At 57.6% G+C, this 23,079-nt stretch overlaps 1 protein-coding gene and 1 pseudogene across 1 annotated transcript in view; one reads left to right on the forward strand and one right to left on the reverse strand.

Annotated features, from left to right (window-relative positions):
- The first annotated feature begins 1,142 nt into the window (after nucleotides 1-1,142).
- Nucleotides 1,143-3,227, forward strand: LOC123839926 (large ribosomal subunit protein uL15m-like; annotated as a pseudogene).
- Nucleotides 3,228-5,155: 1,928 nt separating this feature from the next.
- TMEM255B (transmembrane protein 255B) overlaps nucleotides 5,156-23,079 on the reverse strand; it is a 31,363-nt gene continuing 13,439 nt past the window's right edge. The window contains exons 4-9 of the mRNA XM_064585756.1: nucleotides 19,468-19,557; nucleotides 12,557-12,637; nucleotides 10,259-10,344; nucleotides 9,243-9,402; nucleotides 6,512-6,655; nucleotides 5,156-5,176 (exon numbers count right to left, since the gene is read on the reverse strand). Of these exons, the coding sequence (XP_064441826.1) occupies nucleotides 5,156-5,176; nucleotides 6,512-6,655; nucleotides 9,243-9,402; nucleotides 10,259-10,344; nucleotides 12,557-12,637; nucleotides 19,468-19,557 (582 nt within the window). The remainder of the gene's footprint in view (nucleotides 5,177-6,511; nucleotides 6,656-9,242; nucleotides 9,403-10,258; nucleotides 10,345-12,556; nucleotides 12,638-19,467; nucleotides 19,558-23,079) is intronic.

Raw genomic sequence — 23,079 nt, forward strand, 5'->3', positions numbered from 1 at the left:
CCCAGGAAAGAGGGACTCTGCCTCTGGGTGACTGAGCCTGCAAGATCCGTTCTTCCCTGGTCTGCAGCCTGCGTCTGTCCCACTTGGAGGTTCTGGGTTCTGTCTGTCTGTCTGTCTCTGTCACTATCTGTCTCTCTGTCTCTGTCTCTCTGTCTGTCTCTCTGTCTCTCAGTCTCTGTCTCTCTGTCTTGTCTCTCTGTCTACATCTCTCTGTCTCTCTGTCACTCTTTGTCTCTGTCTCTCTGTCTCTGTCTCTCTGTCACTGTCTGTCTGTCTTTCTGTCTGTCTCTCTGTCTACATCTCTCTGTCTCTCTGTCACTCTGTCTCTGTCTCTGTCTGTCTCTGTCTCTCTGTCTCTGTCTCTCTGTCTTGTCTCTCTGTCTACATCTCTCTGTCTGTCACTCTGTCTCTGTCTCTGTCTGTCTCTGTCTCTGTCTCTCTGTCACTGTCTCTCTGTCTTTCTGTCTCTCTGTCTACATCTCTCTGTCTCTCTGTCACTCTGTCTCTGTCTGTCTCTGTCTCTGTGTCTCTGTCTCTGTCTCTCTGTCTTGTCTCTCTGTCTACATCTCTCTGTCTCTCTGTCACTCTTTGTCTCTGTCTCTCTGTCTCTCTGTCTACATCTCTCTGTCTCTCTGTCATTCTTTGTCTCTGTCTCTGTCTCTGTCTCTGTCTCTCTGTCTCTCAGTCTCTCTGTCTCTCTGTCTTTCTGTCTGTCTCTCTGTCTACATCTCTCTGTCTCTCTGTCACTCTTTGTCTCTGTCTCTCTGTCTCTCTGTCTATATCTCTCTGTCTCTTTGTCACTCTTTGTCTGTCTCTGTCTCTGTCTCTCTGTCTCTCTGTCTCTCTGTAGCAATATCTGTCTCATCTACATATGTGCACATATCCTATGGGCTCTATTTCCCTGAGGAACCTTGACTAACACACATAGACTCAAGTAGAAGTGATTCTGAGAAGAAAAATGTTGGATATGGCCCATTTTTAAATCAATAAAATTTCCAGTTTTTCTCCACCTGCCAACAAACCTCTTAAAATTTTTCCCCTTAAGTTCTAATGGTTAAAAATGCCTACTTAAAAGCAATCTTTAAATAATTAAAGCAGGAGGGCACCCCGGGCGCCCTTGGACAGTCTTGGCTCTGCATATAATGACCGGTCCCATGCAGGGCAGTGGGGCAAGGGCCCTAGACCTGCTCCAGGCCCTGCCCCATGTGAGCTTGGCCAACCCAAAGCCGAATCCAGGCTCCAGGAAACCGGAAAGACGGCGAAGAGGTCGGAGAAGAGGTAGAAAATGTGGCCGAGGCCATAAAGGAGAGCGTCAGAGAGGAACCTGGCCCAGACTGGGCTTTGAGGGAGGCCAGACTCCATTTTACATTCGAATCCCAAAATATGGGTTTAATGAAGGTCATAGCTTCAGAAGCCAGTATCAGTCTTTGAGTCTCAATAGATTGAAGTATCCTATTGATTTGGGTCAAGTGGATCCTACTCAACCTATTGACTTACTCAGCTGGTCAGTGGAAGAGGTGTGACCATCCAGCCACCTAAAAGGGATTATGGTGTCCAGCTGGTAGAGGAGGGTGCTGACACCTTTAAGGCAAAAGTTAATATTGAAGTGCAGTTGGCTTCAGAACTAGCCATTGCTGCAACTGAGAAAAACGGTGGTGTTGTTACTACGGCCTTCTATGACCCAAGAAGTCTAGAAATTCTGTGTAAACCCATTCCATTCTTTCTGCACGGACAACCCATTCCATTCTTTCTGCACGGACAACCCATTCCAAAACGAATGCTTCCGCCTGAAGCACTGGTACCGTATTATACTGATGCAAAGAATTGTGTTTACCTGGCCGATCCTGCCAAATTTCCTGAAGCAAGACTTGAACTTGCCAAGAAGTATGGCTATATTTTACCTGATATCACTAAAGATGAACTTTTCAAAATGCTTAGTACTTGAAAGGACCCAAGGCAGATTTTCTTTGGTCTTGCCCCGGATGGGTGGTGAATATGGCAGATAAGAAAATCCTCAAACCTACAGATGAAAATCTCAAGTATTACAGCTCATGAATTCCCTTCCAAGAAAGCAGAGTTGTAAAAGAGTTCTGGAAGAAAACAGACATGCTTATTTCTCATCATCTTGTCTTGATTTATGGTTCTCTAGATGTTGATGTTAATTTTCCATGTAGCCCTATATCCATTTTTATCTAAAATTGAAATAAAAAATGGAATAAGCAAGGGCTGTATAGGGGAACTGAATCTGTGCGGGTTTTTTCTCACTTAAAAAAACAGACTCCCTGGTTTTCTGCCAGAGGAAGATGGTAACTTTTAGGGTATTTCTTGTTCGTTTTCTCATGATCTTTTCGTCCAGGTCTTGTGTTATCATTGTTGCAAATCAGAATGAATGTGCAGGTGGAATGGAATTGACTTTTTTTTAAAGATATTTATTTATTAGAGATAATGAGAGCAAAAGAGGTCACAGAGGGAGAGGGAGAAGCAGACTGGCCACTGAGCAGGGAGCCCGATGTGGGGCTCGGTCCCGGGACCTTGAGATCATGACCTGAGCTGAAGGCAGACGCTCAACCGACTGAGCCACCCAAGCATCCCTGGAATGGGATTAATTGCTAAGCCTGCTCAGTCAAGTTTAAAGCAGTTACTAATGGTGGCCCATCTTAATAGCCTCAAGGAAGCTCTGCTATCCAGTGTCAAGGTGGAAAGCCTTCAACTCTGGATTATTAAGATATGGGATTTGAGCTTAAGGTTTAAACACAGTAAATAAGTAGTACAGTATTTACTAGAAAAACTAAAGCAAAAATTCCAAGTGAATTCATTTTCTCAACTCATCTGATAAGAGTAGACAATAACAATTAAGCCATTAACCATTTTCTTGAAGAAGTGTTCTAATTCTAACTGATATTTTACTTATTTCATAGATATTGGAGACCTTTGTTTTTCAGTCATTTTAAATGATTTTTGAAAAATTGTTAAGTGATTATATAAGCCATAAAAACAACTGGTAATGTGAAAATTTAACTCAGTTAATGTAAAAGGTTCAGCGTTCAGCTTATTTAGCTTTGCAAAGATGTGTTGTACCTGAACCATACAAAAGCTCACTTTATCCTGCTGCAATTAAATCTCGAATAAGTCATGATAATTTTTCCACAGGAAAAATAAATTATTCTTGGCTGTTTATTTTTTAAAATAAAAAATTTAAAAGCCTAAATAAATAAATAATTAAATCAAACAGTCCCCTCTGTGAAATACAGTGTGTTTATGAGCTCTGATCTCCCCGTGGTGCTGTGGTCCCTTTGCTCTCCACCTGCCAGGTGTCCAGGGCCCCTGAGAGGCCAGTGCATCTGTTCTCTGGGGCTCCTCCTGGACCCCTCCCCACCAAGGAGGCCAGGGACCCCAGGGCCTTAGCATTCTGAAAGAGGAATTTCCTCATAAGCCGTAGCTGAACCCAAGAATACTGCCCTACTCAGAGTTCTCAGCATGGGCTTCAGAATCCAATGGCTGGGGCTCTACCCACCTCTTTCTCCCTTCTGACCATGGGGAACAAACCAAACTTCTAGAGAACATTCTCTGTGGTCTGCTGGGAGCTCCCAGTCTTTACCATGCATGTGTCCACTAGCTCTCCACTGGAAACGAGCAGCTGAGAGACCATGGAGTAAACCACCATGAACCACAGACTAAACCACCACAGACCACAGACTAAACCAGTTTGAACCATGGACTAAAACACCACAGACCACAGACTAAACCACCTTGAACCATGGACTAAACCACTACAGACCACAGACTAAACTACCATGAACCATGAACTAAACTACCACTAACCACGGACTAAACCACCACAGACCACAGACTAAACTACCATGAACCATGAACTAAACTACCACAAACCACGGACTAAACCAGTTTGAACCATGGACTAAAACACCACAGACCACAGACTAAACCACCTTGAACCATGGACTAAACCACTACAGACCACAGACTAAACTACCATGAACCATGAACTAAACTACCACAAACCACGGACTAAACCAGTTTGAACCATGGACTAAACCACCATAGACCACAGAGTAAACCACCACAGACCACAGACGAAACCACCACAGACCATGGACTAAACCACCACGAACTATAGACTAAACCACCACGGACCACAGAGAAAACTGCTGTGAATCATGAGGAAAATGTCTGGTGGGCAGGGCCTCCCTGGGACAGCTCTGCTCACACAGGTGGCCCCATCAGGAAAGCAGACAAGACACTGCTTGGTCATAGGATGCAGCCACACCTCTGCTTCCGTCTTTGTTCGCACACGTCGTGACACCGAGCCCCTCCTGTGTGTCCTGACCAGGTGACCGCCAGGAGCAGGGGAGGTGGGTTCCCTTTAAGGTCTTTCAGTGAACGGCTCAAAACAGCCCCCACCTGCGAGCCCCTCCCTGCTATTACACGGTGGGTTCTTCGCTGCCGTGACAGCGCTTCAAGCACTCCCTTTCCCTCTCTGTTGGTCATGGAGTCAGAGCATCAGTTCCCCCCTCCCCCCAGGAGACACAGGGAGCCCCCCAGTCAGTCATCTCCTCGAAATCTGATTGTTGGTGTGTATGTCGTTTTATGATCCTGCACACGCTGGTGATAGAGGCGGATGAGGCACGGGGAGGAAAGCCCAGGCTCCCTCCCGGGGGCACAGAAGGAGCATCTGTGTTCGGACAACGGCGGCTGAGGATGGAATGGGGCGGTCCAGCTCGCCCGCCCCGCGGCTGACAAGGAAGGACACTACCACGCCCCATGCCCTACAAGGGGCACATCTTCCGAGGAGACGCATCATGACCTGCAAGAGCAGGACGCCCGCCTGGCGCCGCCCGGAGCTTAGGACCCAGACTCAGAAGACCCCCCAGTAGCTGCCCGCCTCCAAGGACCGAGTCAGGCTGGCGCTTGGGGTGCACCCGGTCCTCACAACCAAGCTTGTGCGAGGCATCAGATGGGAGCAGGCGCCCTGACAGGACTGGGGGCCCAGCGCTTGGGGGCACACCCCCCCACCCCGGAGTGGAAGAGTGACAACTGGGCCGATCCAGCCTGCACTCAGGTCCGCGTTTCTGCACTGGAGTTTGTCTCCAAAGGTGGCCCACCAGCCATGGACCCAGCCTCCCTACAGCTGTGGGTCTCACACTCTGGGCTCCGCAAACTAAAGGGATGAGAAACAGAGCAGAACCCTCAGGACACAGGCCACGGTCGAGGAACACGGTCCTCACTGTGGTGGGGACCAAGGGGGATGCCTGGAGGCAGACGTGGGTGATGCTCCAGGGAAGGTGGAGCTGCTGAGTGTCGCTGCCGGGGTGGCAGGGAGGGCTGTGCCCAGTGACGTGTGATGACCTGTCCTCAGGGGTGAGCGCTACGGGGCTTGTGGGCAAACACTCTCATTTCTTGACCCTTGGGGTCATTCCTCCCATGTCACAGAGGCAGAGAAGACGCTCTTGAGCCAGGCCTCACCCTCTTGAGGACAGGGTGCTTGGGGGCGCCTCACACCCGTCAACCCCATGGGCCCAGGACCTGGTGCCCACTCAGGACCTGCTGAGTGGCTACCTGGCCGACGCTTCCTGGGAAGGGGCAGGCGTCCCTTGGCATAGCCTTGCGGAGACTTCGGGTAGACTCCTGGGTCGGGTACCCTCTGAGAATTCGAAGGCCCCACCTACACCAGGGAGCTCAGCCGCTAGGCTCATTTTCAAGGTGAGTGGAGACAGCACCAGACCAGGAGGCCTGTGCACACTCAGCTCACGCCCAGCCAGCCCTCCCCTGGCTGGCGGCAGGTGACAGCCTTCCTTTGCATGCTGTGCCCCGTGTCCTGGGCTCCAGAGAGCCTCCCGCACCTGCTCCCAGCCCCTCGTGCTGCTGGACTGGGGAGGCCTCTCTGGACCTCACAGACACCCCACGGCACCAGCTGGGCTGGCGTGTGGGCTCCGCCAAGCTATTTATGGAGCTGTGCGGAGACAGAGAAGCCAAGCCCAGGACTGGAGGCAAGTACCACCCCGGGAACGAGGTCTCAGCCCCGCCAAACAGCCCCCTCCCCACAAGAGCCCCCAGGCCCGAGTGTCCTCCTGGGTTTGCCCTATGAAGTGGCCACTGCTGTGGGTAAGGCTGGAGGGCAAGCTCCCACAGTTCCCCCTAAAGAACTGCTCACAGGCCCCAGGCGGCTGGCCAGGACTCTGAAGTGAACTTCTGCGGTACCCGGGCTTGGGTCAGAAAAGGCGCAAGGTCAGGACGACACCAAAGGCCAGGTCACCAGGGCCACATGGAGCAAAGGAGACCAGAAATGTGGAGGGGCCTGGAGTCGTCTGCCAGGCTTCCCTCACACTGTCCCCAAGACCCTCGCCATGCCGGCTCTGGTACCTTGTAACTGAACTGGGTCCCCCATTCCTTCCACCTGAGCCCCCATTCGTGTCCCGTCTGACCAGGGCTGTCCTGGGCGACTGCTGCCCACGGCGGGAGCGCACCGGCGTCCCCTGCGTGACGCTGGGCCTACCTGGAGAGGCAGAGGGTGAGACGAGCAGGTGGGGAGGGTCGCGGGCGCCGGGCAGAAGCCCGCGTAGGCCAGGACCTGCTGGGCGGGGTTGTAGAGGATCTGAGGCGGAGTGGACGGGCCGTAGGCCAGCTGGGACGGGGGGACCTGTCACGAGAAGGGACACACGTCAGCCAGCCACCTGGGCTGCAAGCTGATGGCCTGCGGAGCCCTGTCCTCCCGCCGCCCTCCTTTGACGCCTCTCGGGCCAGAACTAAACCCCTCAAAGCAGGGCTTATTTTTGTTTTTTATTTTTCTCTTTGTCTCAGGGACTCGCCAACATGCCGGGTTAGGCCAGGATCTCTTTGGTGTTTTGTTTGAAAAAGCAAGAAAACTGCTGGTTCTGTGGTGACTGGGTGGCTCAGTAGGTTAAGTGTCCGTCCCTGGATTTCGGCTCAGGTCATGATCGCGGGAGTGTGGGATCAAGCCCCCCATCAGGCTCCACGCTCGGTGGGAAGTGTGCTTGGGATTGTCTCCCTCTGCCCCTCCCCCCCAAAATAAATAAATAAGTCTTAAAACCCCACCACTGGTTCCTCCCCCCCAGGGGCATCTGTTACGGGGCGTCTCTCAGCCCGGGTGTGGCAGTAGGGGGTCTGACTGCCCACGTGTGCTGTCCAGACACCACAGCACAGGGCTGCGCCCCCTGGTTGCAGGGATTTCTGGAGAAGTGCACATAACACCAAAGCACCCAACCCCTCTGGGCCCCGCTCTTGTGAGCTCACCAAGTGACTCCAGGACTTGGGCCTTCCGCCTGTCGCCCCCAGAGGGGGCTGTGGGCTGGAGCCCTCCCCAGAGGGAGGCTTGGGGGCTTCCAGACTGAGGTTCCTCCCTGCACGGACAGACCTGGATTCCCCCCCCACCGACACCACGGGGCAGGCCCTGCCACGTCGGGGAGGGGCTTCGGTAGCAGAGAGGGAGTATCTGAAAACTCGTGGCCGCCCACTGAGGGTAAGTGGAGGCAGGGTCCTGAGCGGTGGGGATGGGAGGGGACCAGCGGGGGCGGGCAGCAAAGGAAGCAGAGAACACACCCACATCTGCCCACACCAGCACACCCTCGGAGGGAGGGGCTCTGCTAATGCACCTGTCACCTCCTGGCCCCCCCCACCGGGCTGCCTCTGCACACCCCAAGAGTCAACTAAGGACTCTAAGAAAGAACGGGAACCTGGGGGCCCACAACTCGCCGGCTGTGTTCATGACCACACCCTGCCGAGCACCTACTGTGTGCGCTGGGCTGAGCTACGAGCTATCCTGGGGGACTAGAGCCATGCACACGGAAGGGTGTGCAGAGCATCTCGAGACCTGAGACCGGATTTGTGGGGGAGCATCCCTCAGGCTGCATCCCGCGACCTGGGGGTTGGGCCATGCAGGGCTGGTGGCAGGGTGTTGTGGGCTGGAGAGGGCCCTGCTGGGCCTGACTCGGTGTTTGTGCCATTTTGGGGTTTGGAGGATGAGCAGGGTTGGGGTCTCCCATGAGGGAGTAAAACGTGTCGGCTTGGGCAGCCCCGCTCTGCTGGGGACGCTGGGAGCCCAGCCTGGCTCAGGCCTCTCTCCCTGCACCTGCCCATCTGGCCCTGACTTGCCCAGGGCCCAGCCGCGTGCCTGAGGACTCGCCGCCCACATTTCTCAAGGTACCTTCCCCACACAGACTGGGTTAAACGCACTGCCACGTTCCCGAGGCCACGCCGCCCCCGGAGACCCTCCTGCAGACCCCAGTCCTCACACTCTGCCTCCCTGCACCCTCCTCGGGCAAGCATCTGGCAGCAGCCTTGGGGGCCTAAAGATAATCTTTAAATTATAAAATCCATTAAACTTACAAGACTACTCAGTAGGTGTAAATTTTTAAGGAATAACCTTCCTTCTTTCTTACAGTACCCCAGAGCTTTGATACGGCTCTGTGGCCTTTGCTGACTGGTGGCCCTTCTGGACGTCGCTTCATTCTGAACCGTCCAGCAATTTTACTGTGGACTTGGCTCCTAAAATTGGCCAATGACCAAGGTCTCCAGAGCACTCGGGAAGCGCCAGCCCGACGCCAGTTTGGGTGTGGCCTGTGGGGGCCTGGTGGGCATGTGTGGTCACACCGGCCTTTCCCAACTCAAGTGGGTGCCGTGCGCTCTCCGGCGTCGGCGACCGGCTTCAGGAGGCGTTGTGTGTGCTGCGCGGGAAGTCTAGAACAAGCAGGTGCAGGGAGGAGACAGGACAAGGGTGAGCTGCTCCCGGCGCAGACGTACAGAGAGAAGCTGGGAGGGCGCTGCCCGCGGGGAGGCTCAGCGGGAGCCGCGGCTGGCAGCCCCCGCCTCTGCCAGGCGCCCAGCCCTAAAGCCCCCGTTCACGGGTTCACACGTCGGGATCACCTCTAATTTGGGCAAATGCGGACTGAAGCCCTGGCTCCAGGACAGGAGGCTCGGGGGTTCCCTGTGCAGCGGGGGTAAGGGGGTGGGGTGAACAGACGGTGGGGGGCAGGTCGGTCGCTCCTCCCGCGTCCCCAGCGGTTTGGGGCAGCCCGCGCCTCAGAGGAACCGCTCGTGTGAACAGCCGGTGAAGGCTTGCCGGGTCGCCAACACCCTGCGGGCTGTCTTCACGAGCCTCTACTCCCCCATTTGTAGGTGAGGATAAGGAGGCCCACCCTGCCCGCCCCGGCGGACGTGGGCCCCGAGCCCCGACCCGTCTGGAGGGCCAGCACCCGGGCCCGACTCACCATGTCCTTGAAGGCCCCCAGGACAGCTGCCGTGAGGATGCCCAGGAGCACGCCCAGCACGTTCAGCACCGCCGAGGCCCAGAGCAGCCGATAGAGGTGAAGCACGTCCTGACAGCCGCGCACGCCCACGAACTCATAGTAGGTGAGCGGGGGCTCCGTGCTGCCCGAGGAGAGGCAACTGTCACCCACGCCGGCAAGGGGGTGACAGGCCAGCCGGACAGGGCGCAGCATGCGGGCGCTCGAGCCGTGCACCGAATCTGGTGAGCTGTGGTCTCGGCTGTGAAGACCCCGCGGGCCTTGTTGGTGTGGGGGAGGCCACCCCCCAGGAACCAGCCCAGATGCACCCTGGGGCCCTGGGGGCGAGGCTGTCCGCAGGGCGTCTGGAAATCCCTCTGGGGAAAGAGCCCAGGCCTCTGAGCAGGAAGAACCGCCCAGGCCCGCTCCCCAAACCCAGGCCCAGGCAGAAGGGTGATGACTGAGTCCCCTCACAGCAAGCAGGACTCGTGGCTGAGCCATGAACACGGGAGGGCGAGCCCCCTCATCCCAGCCCTCCCAACACGGGCCTGCGGGGGCAGCTGTGATGCACACGCATGCTGCTTCTCCCGTCTGGGCTTGGAAGTGGGATGGAGCTCTTGTTTGGGGGAGGCCCCCACAGCGCTGTGAGGCTGCCTGCAGCCTGGGCAGGTCCTCCCAGCCCATGTCAGAGAAGCGAGCCCTCCGCTGTCCACGGAGGACGGGAGAGGAGCATTCCAGAGCCGGCCAGGCCCGGGGAAGGGAGCCCCGCCGCCGCCGCCCCAGGCAGGCCCCAGCCAACCCGGGAGACGTCCCTGAGAAACCGGACGCTCACATCCAGCTCACAGCTTCTACAGAGCCACGACGAGGGGCCCGAGGCCACGGCCTCCCCCAACCCGCACCACCTCACCGAGCCTCGGTCTCTCCCCACACCCCTTCCCCACAGGGGAGGCGGCGGCGTGCGGGCCCAGGGCCGGGGGGCCGGGAGCAGGGGCCGCCCTCACCTCCGGCAGCTGTAGAGCTCACAACAGTAGCAGGTGCTGCTCTTCACCTTCAGCTGACACGGGCCGCTCGAGGGGTGGCAGGTGACCTGCACGCAGAGAGAACTCGTCCCAGTGGGCAGGGCTGCCCGCCCCGGGAGCCACGGCGCACAGGGCAGTCAGGCAGCTCCTCTTGCTGAGCCTTGTCTCCCGAACTGCCCTTCCCCCACCCATTCCAGGTGTAGTGATTTTGCGGAGTGGCAGGGCCCTCCCTGCTGGAGGGGTTCAAGGGCCCTGCTTGGCCAAGCCAGGGGCTCCAGGCAGCCACTGTTCGGTGGACAAGGAGAAGGAGAGGGTTCCAGGCACCGAGCCTGCAGGCAGGGACAGCTCCAGGAGGGGACAGGTGGGACAGCTCCCAGGAGGGGACAGGTGGGACAGCTCCCAGGAGGGGACAGGTGGGGATGCCTCCAGGAGGGGACAGGTGGGACAGCTCCAGGAGGGGACAGGTAGGACAGCTCCCAGGAGGGGACAGGTGGGGATGCCTCCAGGAGGGGACAGGTGGGACAGCTCCAGGAGGGGACAGGTGGGAATCCTTCAGGTGAGACCTCTTCCTGCCCACAGGTAGAACAGCTCCCGATCTGGCCAAGCCAGCCTTGGGTAAGCAACATGGAGGCTTCCCTTTGGGTGCCTGCCATAATGGCGCTGTAAATGGTTGGGAGATTTTGATGTTAAAAGAGCAAGATTGGAGCAAAAACACGCTCCTTCCTCCTTCCCCCAGCACTTTTCAACATGTGGCATGAGCCATACAGCCCGTGTTTGGGAAGTAAGTGAGGCAGAGACCACCGAAATTCAGAGGGGAGACAGTGGCCTCTGGGGAGGAGAAGAAGCTTCTGAGGTAGGATGGGGCACCAAGTGAGGGGCAGGGTGCAGGCTCATCTGGACTGGGACAGGTGAAGGAGCAGGGCCAGAGCCCAGAGGTCCTCAGAGCATCCCAGGGCCCCAGCCCCTCCTTGGCCACACCTCCAGAACCACTGGACATGGAGCCTTCCTTCCAAGGTCCTGTGGTTACAGGCCGTGGGGTGCTCTGGTGTGCGTGCGCACCTGCAAATGTTAAGGGAAGTGTCCAGAGCAGCAGGCCAGCAGGGGGCAAGCTGGGGGCCCCGGGTGGGGCTGGAGGCTGAGGGGGCAGGGGGACAGGGCAGTGGAGGGAGTTGCGTGGGCAGCACGTGGCTCCCGGGAAGTGTGCCACCACAGGGGATAGCGGCTTAGAGCTGGTCAGCCAGTGAGAGGCCCCCAGCCCGGCCCTGCCCACTGCCCGTTTTGCAAAGCTCTGTATGGCCACACCCCTCTGTTTACACCTTGCCCACGGTCATGTCATCCTCACACCGGAGAGACAGGGTTGAGTAGCTGGGACAGAGACCGTCTGGCCTGTAAACCCTGGAATATCACTGACCCTTTGCAGGGAAGGCTGTTGGCCACGGCCTTAGAGCATTTCAGATCCTGTGTCCACTGAATCAACAAGCTGGGGGGGCGGGGTCATCAGAATTAGCTCAAGCTCCTGGGCCAGTTCCAAGAGACAGACGGTTGGAACGAGGAGGGCGCCAGGGCAGCCCCAGGTCACATAGGCCTGTCCCCAGAAGGCCTGACAGATGGGGCTCAGGACGGGGTCCTGCTCCTCTGTGACCCCAGGAGCAGAGGTGAACAGTTGGCCATCAAGTGACTATACATCAGGGTGGGCAGGAAGGGCGGACGGCAGGAGGGTCTGTGGATGGGCGGGGGTGTGCCGGGAGGGCCCGGACAGCCCTGTGATGCCCTCTGACAGGAGAGTCCTCGGGATCCCGCCCGACGCCGGGCAAAAGGCCAGGAGGGCTGGGGGCAGCCTTTGGAGACAGGTGCCGCCCCCTGGACGGGACAGCAGGGAGCCCCAGGCCCTGAGGTTCACGGAATGCCCGCAAGCCACATTGGGGGTGAGCCCCGGTGTCTGCTCCCGGTGCCCGGCTCATCCACGCTTGTACAGTGGGGAGGCCGTGATTAGTCAGGCTGACACATTTATGCAGAGCTGGGGTAGGACGGCCCGCCCGAGCGGAAGTGGCCCTGGAACGGCAGGCGAGCTTGTTGGGTGAACGGCACGGCAGGCTGTGCAGTGAGCCGGCCGCACCCGCCCCGAGGGGGGCTGCAGGACTGCTGTGGGTCCAGGGGGCGCCGTGCATCCCGCAGGTCAGGAAGCCAGAAGCAAAGCACTCAGCTTCTGAGGGGGCACAGGGAGCCTGCGGGGCCCGGGTTAGCGGAGTGAAGCCTCCCACACCACGGTGCCCCGCGTACCTCCGTCTGGTGGGCGTCGTGCACGTACCCCACCTCGCTGGCGAGAAACTGGCATCTTCCTGCAGTGAGGGGCCTGGGCTCCTAGGCACAGAGACACGCACAGAATGCGGCCATTCGGTCCCCGGTCAGGAGGGCCCGGCCTCTGAGCCCAGGGAGGGGCCCCAAAGCCAACTGGAGTCTGCGGAGGCAGCACGGATCAGGAGACACCACCGCTCTGTCCAGGGCAGCTGGGCCCGGAGAGCAGGACCTACCCTGCAGGCGGCAGGCAGACACGTCCCTCCGCCCTCCACCCGCATAACGAGACATGTTCTACTAGGAAGGGAGAGAAAAGGACTCCGCATTAATTCATTTACCCAGCCCATCTCCTCCACCCAGTCATCCAGTCATTCACCTCTGCACCCCACCCTCCCTCCTTCCCTCCCTCCACCCCTCCACCCCTCCCTCCATCCCTCCATCCCTCCCTTCCTCCACCGCTCCACCCCCCTCCATACCTCCCCCTCCCTCTCCCCTCCCTCCACCCTCTCTTCACCCCTCCCTCCCCCTCCCTCCATCTCTTCCCCCCTCCTTCCACCCCTCCACCCCTCCACCCCTCCCTCCCTCCATCCCTCCACCCCTCCACCCCTCCCCCATCCCTCCACCCCTCCCCCCCTCCCCCCATCCCTCTAACCCTCCCTTCGTCCACCGCTCCACCCCCCTCCATACCTCCCCCTCCCTCTCCCCTCCCTCCACCCTCTCTTCCCCCTCCTTCCACCCCTCCACCCCTCCCTTCCTCCCTCCACCCCTCTCTCCCTCTCTCCCTCCACCCCTCCACTCCTCCACTCCTCCACCCTTCCCTCCACCCTCCACCCCTCCCTCCTTCTCTTCCTCCCTCTATCCCTCCACCCCTCCCTCCTTCCACCCCTCTCTCCATCCCTCCCTTCCTCCCTCCCTCCCTACAGCCGTCCACCCACCAACCACTCAACATACATCCACCACCTATGGCCCTATTCAATTTTCCCTCCAAGTCTGTGCCCAGCATCCAGGGATCATCGCAGTGCCAGACTAGGAAAGTACCCAGGTTAGACACAGTGCCCACCCCCAGGGGACACAGCAATAACAAGGAGTATTTATTTCTCCGTTAGTCATATTTCTCAGAGCACTCCCAGCTCTGACCTAAGAAGAGCATAGGAAACCACCCATGACCGCACCTTCCGGACGAAGCCCAGGGGACGGAGCTGAGCAGCCGCGGGGTCTACCTTCCCTCAGGAGATGGCTGAGGATGGATAGAGGACAGACGACAGGGCTGTGCAGGGCCGGGGGCTGGGGGACCGGTGCCCCACCGCTCTGCAGGCGCCCTGAGCCCCGCGGTGACCACCCCTGAGCCCTCGCCAGACGCCCGCTGACTCCTCCCTGACCCTCCCTCCCTCGGGGGTGTCATCCCTACAAGGCCCTGTTCTAGCAGCTCCAGCTCAGCGTCCCACCCGGTCCCGGGCACTGGTGGCACCGTGTGACAGATGGCAGCATCCTGCCGACGATGAGGTTCCCGTCCTGCTGGATCGGCGCCCTTCCTCACGCCAATAACCACGTGGCAACACCCTTTCTCACTTCGCAGCCTTCCTGGAAGGGAAGGACGGGTCACCCTGTCCTGGGCCGAGTCCAGCCCCACGGGAGCGCTGGCCACCTGGTCTGGGACATCTTGCCACTGCTTCTGCTCCAGTCTTCTGGCCACTGTACCACATGCCAAGGGTGGGGCGGCCTGAACCACGGACACCTGTTCCCGCAACCCTAGCAGCGGCCCGAGACCAGGGCGCCGGCCTCTTCCTGCCTTTCCTCCCACGGCGGACAGTGGGCTCTGGTCTCTGTCCAGACACTAATCCCACCCCATCTGACCCTGATCACCTCCCAGTGGCTGGCCCTCCTCCTGTTGCCACCGCACAGCGGTCTGGCCGCCACACACGTGTTCTGGGGACACAGACATTCAGCCGGCTGGGCGCCACCTTCAACCGGAGACAAAGAATTGGTGTAAGACTTGGACTTTTCAGTAAGTCCTCTTCCTAACACAGAAGCACTGGTGACTTGGTTTCATTTTCTGTCTGATCTTCAGCGTCCCATCAGGATGAAATAATTCTTACTGGTTTGAGTTAAATAAAACTGTGACCTATGTTAGTCCCACCTATCACACAAACTTGGTTTTTGAATGTATGATGTCCTTAGAGATTGTGTTTCTCGGGGGATAACCCTCATCTCTGCAGGGGCTGGAGAGAGCCCAGGGTCCCACTCATTCTGGTCTAAGAATATGGGCAGTGGTGTGCAGAAAGACCATTGACACGGTTTTTATTTCTTAACCGTTCCACCTAGATTAACATTAAGACACCACACTTATTAATATCAGACTCTAAGTCACTAAAGCTCAGTTGAAACCCTGTGTGTCTCCTGCAGGGGTCGGCCCCCTATAGCCCTTGGGCCGCGTCCGGCCCACAGCTTGATTTTGTAAATAAAGTTTTATTGGCACAAAACCATGCTCATTTGTCCACATATGGTCTGTGGCTGCTTTTGTGTTGCGACGGTGGCACTAAGTAGCCGTGGCCACAGGCCTAATGTGCTGACCCTGACCCTTTCCAGAGAGGTCGGTTGCCCCTGGCCTGTTGCACAGGGGGAAGGCAGCTGTGAATGAGGAACCGGGGCCACCGGGAGGAAGAAGACACCGTGCCCCTGCCGTCAGCGCAGCGTGGTGAGTCCCAGCCACGAAGCTGTTCTGTGAGCACAAGTCCATCCTGACCCCATTATTTCCCGTGTCTCCTGTGATAAACCAGAACCACGAGTCCCGCAGACGATCCGCCAGAAGGCTCCGCTGGGTAGAAGTCAGTGATTCCTGACAGATGTCCTGACGACCTTCCGAGTCCCAGGGGCCGGCGTTCCGCTTTGCGAGGCACCCGCCAGTTTGGAACGAGGGAGTCCTAGCGGGCAACATTCGCGCCTCTCCTGCAATCCAGTCAACAGAACCCAGTCGTCCGAGAAAGGGGACAGGTGCCGAGGGAGCGCATGCCTTCCCTTGTTGCTCCTGCACGCGGCATGGAGGAGACCTCCCGCTTCAAAACAAGTGGTTTTGAAGGAAATTTCTCTGTGACGTGTCTGAGTGGGAGGAGAGACTAGCAAACACCCACGCACAGGGCAGACCTCAAGACCGGGGTTCCCAAGGCTGCCTGCCCGACCCAAGCCCCCCGGCCTCTGCTGGGCAGGCAGGGCGAGGGCTGTCGGCAGTCGGGAGAGAGGAGCCTGGAGTGGAGACTGTGAGCAGCAAGCGTGCAAGCGACTGGAGGCCTGAGGCTGGGACTGACCCGGGAGGGGAGCCGACGCCCGGCGGGCACTGGTGCGGGCCTCGAGACCCAGCCACATTGTCACCGTTCCTAGGTGCTTGTGGGCACAGGAAGGGGTGTCCACCCTGCAGGCCCAGTGGTCCGGAGCCACCGGCCTGAGCTCTGCAGGCCTGGGTGCAGCTGGGCCTCAGCGCCGTGCCCAGCACCACATCCTGCATCCTGGGGCCTGTGTTCCCCACATCTTGGTGTCCCCACATTTTGTCTCCCAGTTGTTGGCATCTTAAAATCATAATTTGGGGAGGTGCTAAAAGCCGGTGACAAGTTTGTGGGAAAGAGCCTTTGGTCAATTGATTTTATCGTCTGTTGGACAATCATCCCCAGCCGCCGAGTCCGGCTGCCCACGTTCAGCCTGGAAACTCAGCTCCTTCGGAGCCACGTCCGTGTCTTCCCCGATGCCCACGCCCTGCGCAGGGAGGACGGGCCAGCCCCGCAGACAACGGCCACATGCAGCCACAGCAAAGCAGAAAACCAAGCCGAAGACTAAAGGAAAGTGCAAGGGTGTGAGGAGTGGGCCATGCTGCGGCGGGCTCAGCAAGCACCCTTGGTGTCTGGGGGAGCCTGAGCTCTCCAAAGGCAGTGGCCTCCCCGGGGCTGGGCCAACTGCCCCTACAGCACTCACTTCGAACCCCTGACCGGGGAGAGTGAAGCCGTGCACTTGGTCCTCGCATTTTAAAACTTTTATTTGGAAATAATTTCAAACTTACAGAAAAGTGGAAAGAATAGGTTACTATAAGGCAAACCCGGATTAGCCTAAGATTAACACTGGGTGCCGGCACTTTTTTTTTTTTTTTTTAAGATTTTATTTATTTTTTTGACAGAGAGAGAGCACAAGTAGGCAGAGAGGCAGGCAGAGGAAGAGAGAGAGAAGCAGGCTCCCCACAGAGCAGGGAGCCCGACGTGGGGCTCGATCCCAGGACCCCAGGATCATGACCTGAGCCGAACGCAGCCACTTAACTAACTGACTGAGCCACCCAGGCGCCCCTTGCACTTTTTAAAGACCTAAGAAGCATTCAAGTTTATGCAGGGCACGTTGGAGCCTCACGAAGTTCTGACGGCTTTGCCTTCTCAGGACAGAGATGGGGCACCAGGTCGGGACCACTGTGGAAGGATGGACAGACAACGGGGCCAGGCCCCTGCTCCCCCCATTGATTCCACCCCCAGGGGGCAGGGCCTCATGCACAGTCCCTGAGCTGGGAACCCAGAGCACTCTCCCTCAGCTCCCTTCCAGACGAACAAGGAAAATTGCATCAGGGCCCTGCACCTTGGCCCCCTCACCATGCTCCCCCAGCCCCTTCCTCTCCCAGGTCACCAGCCAGGCAGAACCTGGGGCCGAGTGAAGATGCCCGTCTTCAAACACCATGTCACCACTTCTCAGGAAAACCCAGCTATTGCTGGCTCTGTAGTTAATAGAGGAAAAAAGATGGGTCTCGTGAAGCCCTCTACCCAGACTCTGTCTGTGGGTTCCCAAAAGTCCACATCTCATTTCAACTAAAAGAACAGGGTCTGCCCAGGAAAGGGTGGTCTTCCTTGATTTGGCAGCCCCTAAAAGGCACACGTGACTCCAGGTCATCCTCAACCACACCCTGGGAGAGGAGCATCACCCCATTGCAAGTAGGAAACTGGCCCAAGCTCACAGTTTGCTCCTGGGCTTCTCGGACTGAAAAGCCTGCACCTTTTTATCCGCCTCCCCCCACCTCCAGGGGCTTTGCTTGGCCCTGGAGACTCTGGGCAGCACCCCACTCTTGGTACCAATTTCTTAGTCCATGCGGGTTGCTGCCACAAAGATACCGTAAGTTGGGGTCAGTGAGCAACAGACATCGGCTCCTCATGGTCTGGCAGCTGGGAGTCCAAGGTCAGGGGGCGCCAGATCCAGCGTCTGGTGGGAACCCACCTCCGGGTTCAGGGACAGCGTGGGCTCGCCCACGAGGAGGAGGACATCCCTTCACAGAGGTCCCACCTCGTGACCTCCCGAAGCCTGCACCCAGTCACTGTAGCCTTGGGGACTAGGTTTCCACATGAGCATTTGTGGGGACAGAGCTCTCCGTGGGCGGCACAACCCTGATGCTGTTGCTGCGCGGCGTGCTTACTGGCGAGCTCGGAGGCCTCGGGGCAGCAGGAACGCGATGTCCGTCTGCTGCCCGCCCAGCGCTCCTCAGGCTGTAGACGTCTGTCGCAGCGTCTCAGGTCCTTTAGCAGGACAGGACACTGGGAAGGTCGACATGGCTCGCCCAGCGGACGGCGGAGGCCGAGCCGGCACCAGCCCCGCCGGCTCCTGTGTCCGACATCCAAGGTCAAAGCAGCCGTACATGATGGGCGTCTGGTTTCAGAGGAAATGTGGGCCAAGGGCCGGTCAGCTTGAAACAAGAGCCATTTCCTGACATTATAGCAAAGCTTTTCTAAATATACAAAAAGGTTTAAAAACTATCCTACCTAATTTGACAATGGATGCCTGGTCGCCTTGACCGATTTTAGCAGACTTTAGTATTTTTACGCTCATCATCCTCATTGCTCTGATTTCTCTTTCACTTGGAACCTGCTTGTCACAAACAAAACAAGCCAGCGCCCTGAGCCGTGGCCGCGGTTCCACAGCGAGCCCCTGGTGCGGCTCTGCCCTAAGGGACCCCTGACGGACGCTTCACGCCGTGAGATAAACGGAGGTAAAGGGTCTCACAACCACAGCATCAGGAGAAAACTCTCTCAAGACACGAATTTGAACTAAGTGCTCGGGCAGAGGTTTCAGAGCTAAGATAGAGGAAAGTCACATAGGAAGCTGAAAATTTGGATTCCGACTGAGATGCCGATGCTGGTGCCTGTGTGTGTCAGTGTGTACCTGTGCACGTGTGTGTGTGCGTGCACATGTGTGCCTGCGTGTCGGTACACACTCATGCACACGCGTGTGCGTGCGTGTATGTGCACGTGTGTCCATGTGCACATGAGTGTGTGTGAGTGTGCTTAGCGTGTGCGTGTGCATGCAGGTGAGTGTGCGAGTGCGTGTGTGCATGTGAGTGTGCACAGATGTGCATGCACGTGAGTGTGTCCATGTGCACATGAGTATGTGTGTGTGCTTAGCGTGTGCGTGTGCATGCAGATGAGTGTGCAAGTGCGAGTGTATGCATGTGAGTGTGCACAGATGTGCATGCAAGTGAGTGTGTCCATGTGCACATGAATATGTGTGTATGTGAGTGTGCTTAGCGTGTGCGTGTGCATGCAGATGAGTGTGCGAGTGCGAGTGCATGCACGTGAGTGTGTGTATGCCCCGTGTGCATGTGACGCACACAAGTGCGTGAGGGTACTGCATGTGCACGTGAATTGTATGCATGTGACGGTGAGTGTGTGCACGTGAGTGTCCTGTCCGTGCACGCACACACTTGTGCATGGGTGTGCACTTGTGCGGCTCAGTTTTGCAGGGAACGAGGAAAAGCCAGAGAAGGACAAACAAGTGGAGAAAGGAACCAAGAAGGTCAGTGAGCTGAATTCTGCAAAATGAAATTTTGTTTTTGTAGATGTTTTTAAACCCCCACCAGCAACGGAGAACAAAATGTAGAAGGAACTCACTATGTGCCGAGCCGCAAACACGCCGTCCACAACGGCGCAGCAGAAGGCCGCCACCACGCCGAAGCTGATGAACACGATGGCCGCGACCAGCTGGGGCAGAGGGTAGAGGAGTGAGTGGGCATCACGTGCTCCCAACAACCGTTCTTCACGTACAAACCATCCAAAGCCCCGCTTGCTCCCCGGGCTTGCGGCCTCTGCCACCCACCCCCCCGCCCCGACTCAGCGGACTCAGGCGGGCTGCGTTCTTGTTGGTTCTTCCACAGGGCAGACGGGAGCTTCTGGCCCCCGGGTCCCCCGCGTGCCCCTCATGAATAAGCGGATTATTAAACGGTCTGCAATTTCTTGCTATTGCAAACTCTGCGACAAAGACCCTACATATGTTCTGTGTACAAGTCTGGGTTTTCTGTGTGGGAATCTCAGCAGGACAGACCCTGGAGCCCAAAAGACCCCACACATTCAGACAGGACACATCTGGGTCTCTGCACCTTAGCATCAGAGAAGCGCCACATTGTCCTGTAAAGAGGCTTTGCCAGTTTTTACTCCAACTGTCTAGCAGCGCCCATCTCCTTATACCCAAAAGACACTTCCTATTATTAATTGTTTAGATGCTGCCATCTGATGGGCAAAAAGGCTCATCAGTATTTCCAGTTGCATTTCTATTAAGAACCTTTCCTTGGATTTGTTGGACATTTCTTTAAATTTTTTAAATTTTTTTGTGAAATAATTGTAAATGTACCAAAACAAGTAGCAAAAGTAGTACAAAGAATTCCCCTGTGTCATCCGCTGAGGTTCCCCGAGTATTAACAGCATCAAAACCACAGCCACAACTTCTAACCTGTAATCCCTCCAGCAGCAAGAACCCCACTCGCATGACCCACAGCGTGTGTGTTTGTTTACTGGGTCCGGGACTCTGCATAAAGCGGCTCGGAACAGTAGGCTGTAAGCAGGACACGGTGTTTGTGAGCAGCTCTCTGGGTCTCCAGCCTTGGACATGAGCTCCAGACTGTCCTCCCAGGTTGTTCAGGTTGGTTTTCCACGTGTGCGAGCTGCTTCTGTCAGCAGTCAGGCTCACTGGCTGCTTTTCCGAGGGGCCTGCTCCCTCTCCATCCTTGTTAATCTGGACTACTTATTTGTTCAGCCAAGCACAGGGAGCCGGTATGAAACGCCACCAGCTTGACACCCAGGGGCAGAGTGGGGCGGGAGCGCCACTCCGACCCCGAGGAGCCGGGGAGGGGGCCGGCTCACCCTGGACCCCAGCCCTGCCAGTGCCCAGTGGAAACTGTGCCCTGACTTCACAAGCAGGGGCTTTGCCCAAGTCCCTGGGGGTCTGTGAACTGGTGACTGTCTCGTCCCCAGTTTCCCCCTCTGGAGACAGAGGTGCTGGCCCTGACTCATTCTTGCATTGAATGGATGGTTCCAGAGCGCCCCCTTGGAGCCTGCCTCTCCGGGGCGCGGGCCCATGTGACAAAGCCGACGAGGTCCTCGGCTCTTCCCCAGGGTCTGACACTCCTGATATTGGATGACGAATTGACTGAAAGAGAGCCTGAGGCCCTGGGGGGGTGGGGGGTGTGTGTGGAAAGCACCCCCGTTGTTCATCCAAACAACAAAGAACAATTATCCTGTGGCCCGAGGCAGCTCCCAAACCCACTGTTCCGCAAACAGCTCTGGCCCGTTGACTCCGTCACAACCAGGCTGTCCGCACGTGGGAGGGGAGCCCAGCCCAGCAGGCGCCCACGGGGGCCCGTGGCCCCGGGCGGCACTGACCGTGGAGGTGGCCAAAGGCCAAAGCGCCTCCTTCATCCTGGTCGGGATGGAGAAGCCACATGGCCCCTCCCTTCTGCGCACAAGGAAAGGACAGGGATGGGGAGTCTCGGGAGCGTCGTCTGCAGAAATGACACGGCACCAAACTTCCCTGCATTTGTATCGCTGTTGTGAAAAAATGCACTAAAACATCTATAGAAGATCAGCCGGAGGTTTTCAAATTTCCTGCAAGGGAGGCCAGGCACCTCGTTTTCCAAAATAAATAAATAAATGAATGAAAAGCCTGCACCTAATTTGACTGCTGAGCCCTCGAGCTTCCCACTCCGCCTGTTCTGCCGGCCCCAGAGCGATGTGGCTTGTCCTTGCCCAGCTCAGGCCTTTCGGGAGGAAATGCTGAGCCCCTCCTACTGGCCCGAACCCCGAGGCAGTGCTGCCCCGTTTAGTGTCGGGCCCCATCACCACCGCCTCCTCCTGTGATGAGGAGACTTGCCGCCCACAGGGAAGGACCCTGTCTGTGATGGGGCCACGGCGTCCCCTGGGGCTAGTCCCCGGCCAGAGGGGCTGACAATGAACAGAATCACCTTCAAGCTCAGGGTCCTCTCGCGCGTGTGTCCCTCCCAGTCCTGCAGCTGTGACATTGTCGTCCACAGGGGGTGCCGGCCACCCTGCTATTTCAGGAGCTCAGGATGCAGCCCCGCGCCTCTCCACCAGGCCTCCCAAGCAGCCCGTGATCTCGGGAGGGGGGCAGACTCTCTGACACAAATCCAACGGGAGGGAGAGCCCACTCCTCCAGCGAACACCCCGGAGCATGGTCTTTGTCCCAGACGCCCTGCTCACACCGGCCCATGATGCTCTAGATCCACAGGTACCCTGGGCCTCACAGCCCATGGCGTGAACTCTCTTTCCGTGGTGCCCTCCCCTCTTCTATGTCTGCCCCCCTCGTCCCCACCACCTCCTGGGCCACTTCTGATGTCCTCAAGGAGCTGGACTGTCCCCAGTGACAGCTCTCCTAGAGCCCGGTGGGGTCTGGGGCCAGCCTGGCACCGGGTCCTCGTCGGAAGTGGGTGTCCCCCCGCCCTGTGCATTGTGCACCCACACTCCGGCTCAAGTGCTAGCCAGGACATCCACCAAGCACTTGCCACTCACCTGAGAAGCTTCCGGAAGTGGCCCTGCCCCTGACCACTGACAGCCTGCTACATCTCTCACCATGAGTGTGCAAGCAGGGCGTTGGTAGGACCTGCTCCCAAGCGAGCTCCTCGTGCATGGACTCGATGGCCCCCCGGAAAGTGCCACACTCCACGTCCTGGCCACGCGACCAGCTCCGACCCAGCGGTGGCCATGAGGCCTCCCGGCTGCCCTCAGCACTCTCGATCTACAGACGTGCTCTGGTTTGGTCTTACACAAACTGCCCCATCACTTGAATGTTCTCATCAGCTTTCGACTGGCCCTGTGTTTCTGCCCACCACCCTCGAAAACACGCTCAGGTCGCATGGGGACTGCCACACATACGCATTCAGCATGGAGGCCGTGAGCCCACGAAGACAGAGGTAACAGGCCTCACCACCCTGCCCGGGTCCCTCCTCCCGGGATGAAGGGAAGGGCACCTTCAGATCTCCACTGGGCTCGCAGAATTTACATTGCAGCAGGGAAGCCAGATTAAAAACCAAACACCAATAGATAAGGTCATGTTGATAATGCAGGAAAGAGAGAAAAAAGTGGGTGCGAGCTTGTCCCCTGGTGGGAAGGTTGTCACCTGGTGGACAGGCCTCTCGTCCGGGGCACTGGACACCCCCAGTGACTCAGGGCCACCAAGGGGTCTTACCGGGCAAGGTGGTGCTCTCAGGAGGGTTT

The sequence above is a fragment of the Mirounga angustirostris genome, unplaced genomic scaffold, assembly GCF_029215605.1.
Source record: "Mirounga angustirostris isolate CCGP_5_RB_7025 unplaced genomic scaffold, mMirAng1.0.hap1 SCAF_3, whole genome shotgun sequence".
NCBI lineage: Eukaryota > Metazoa > Chordata > Mammalia > Carnivora > Phocidae > Mirounga > Mirounga angustirostris.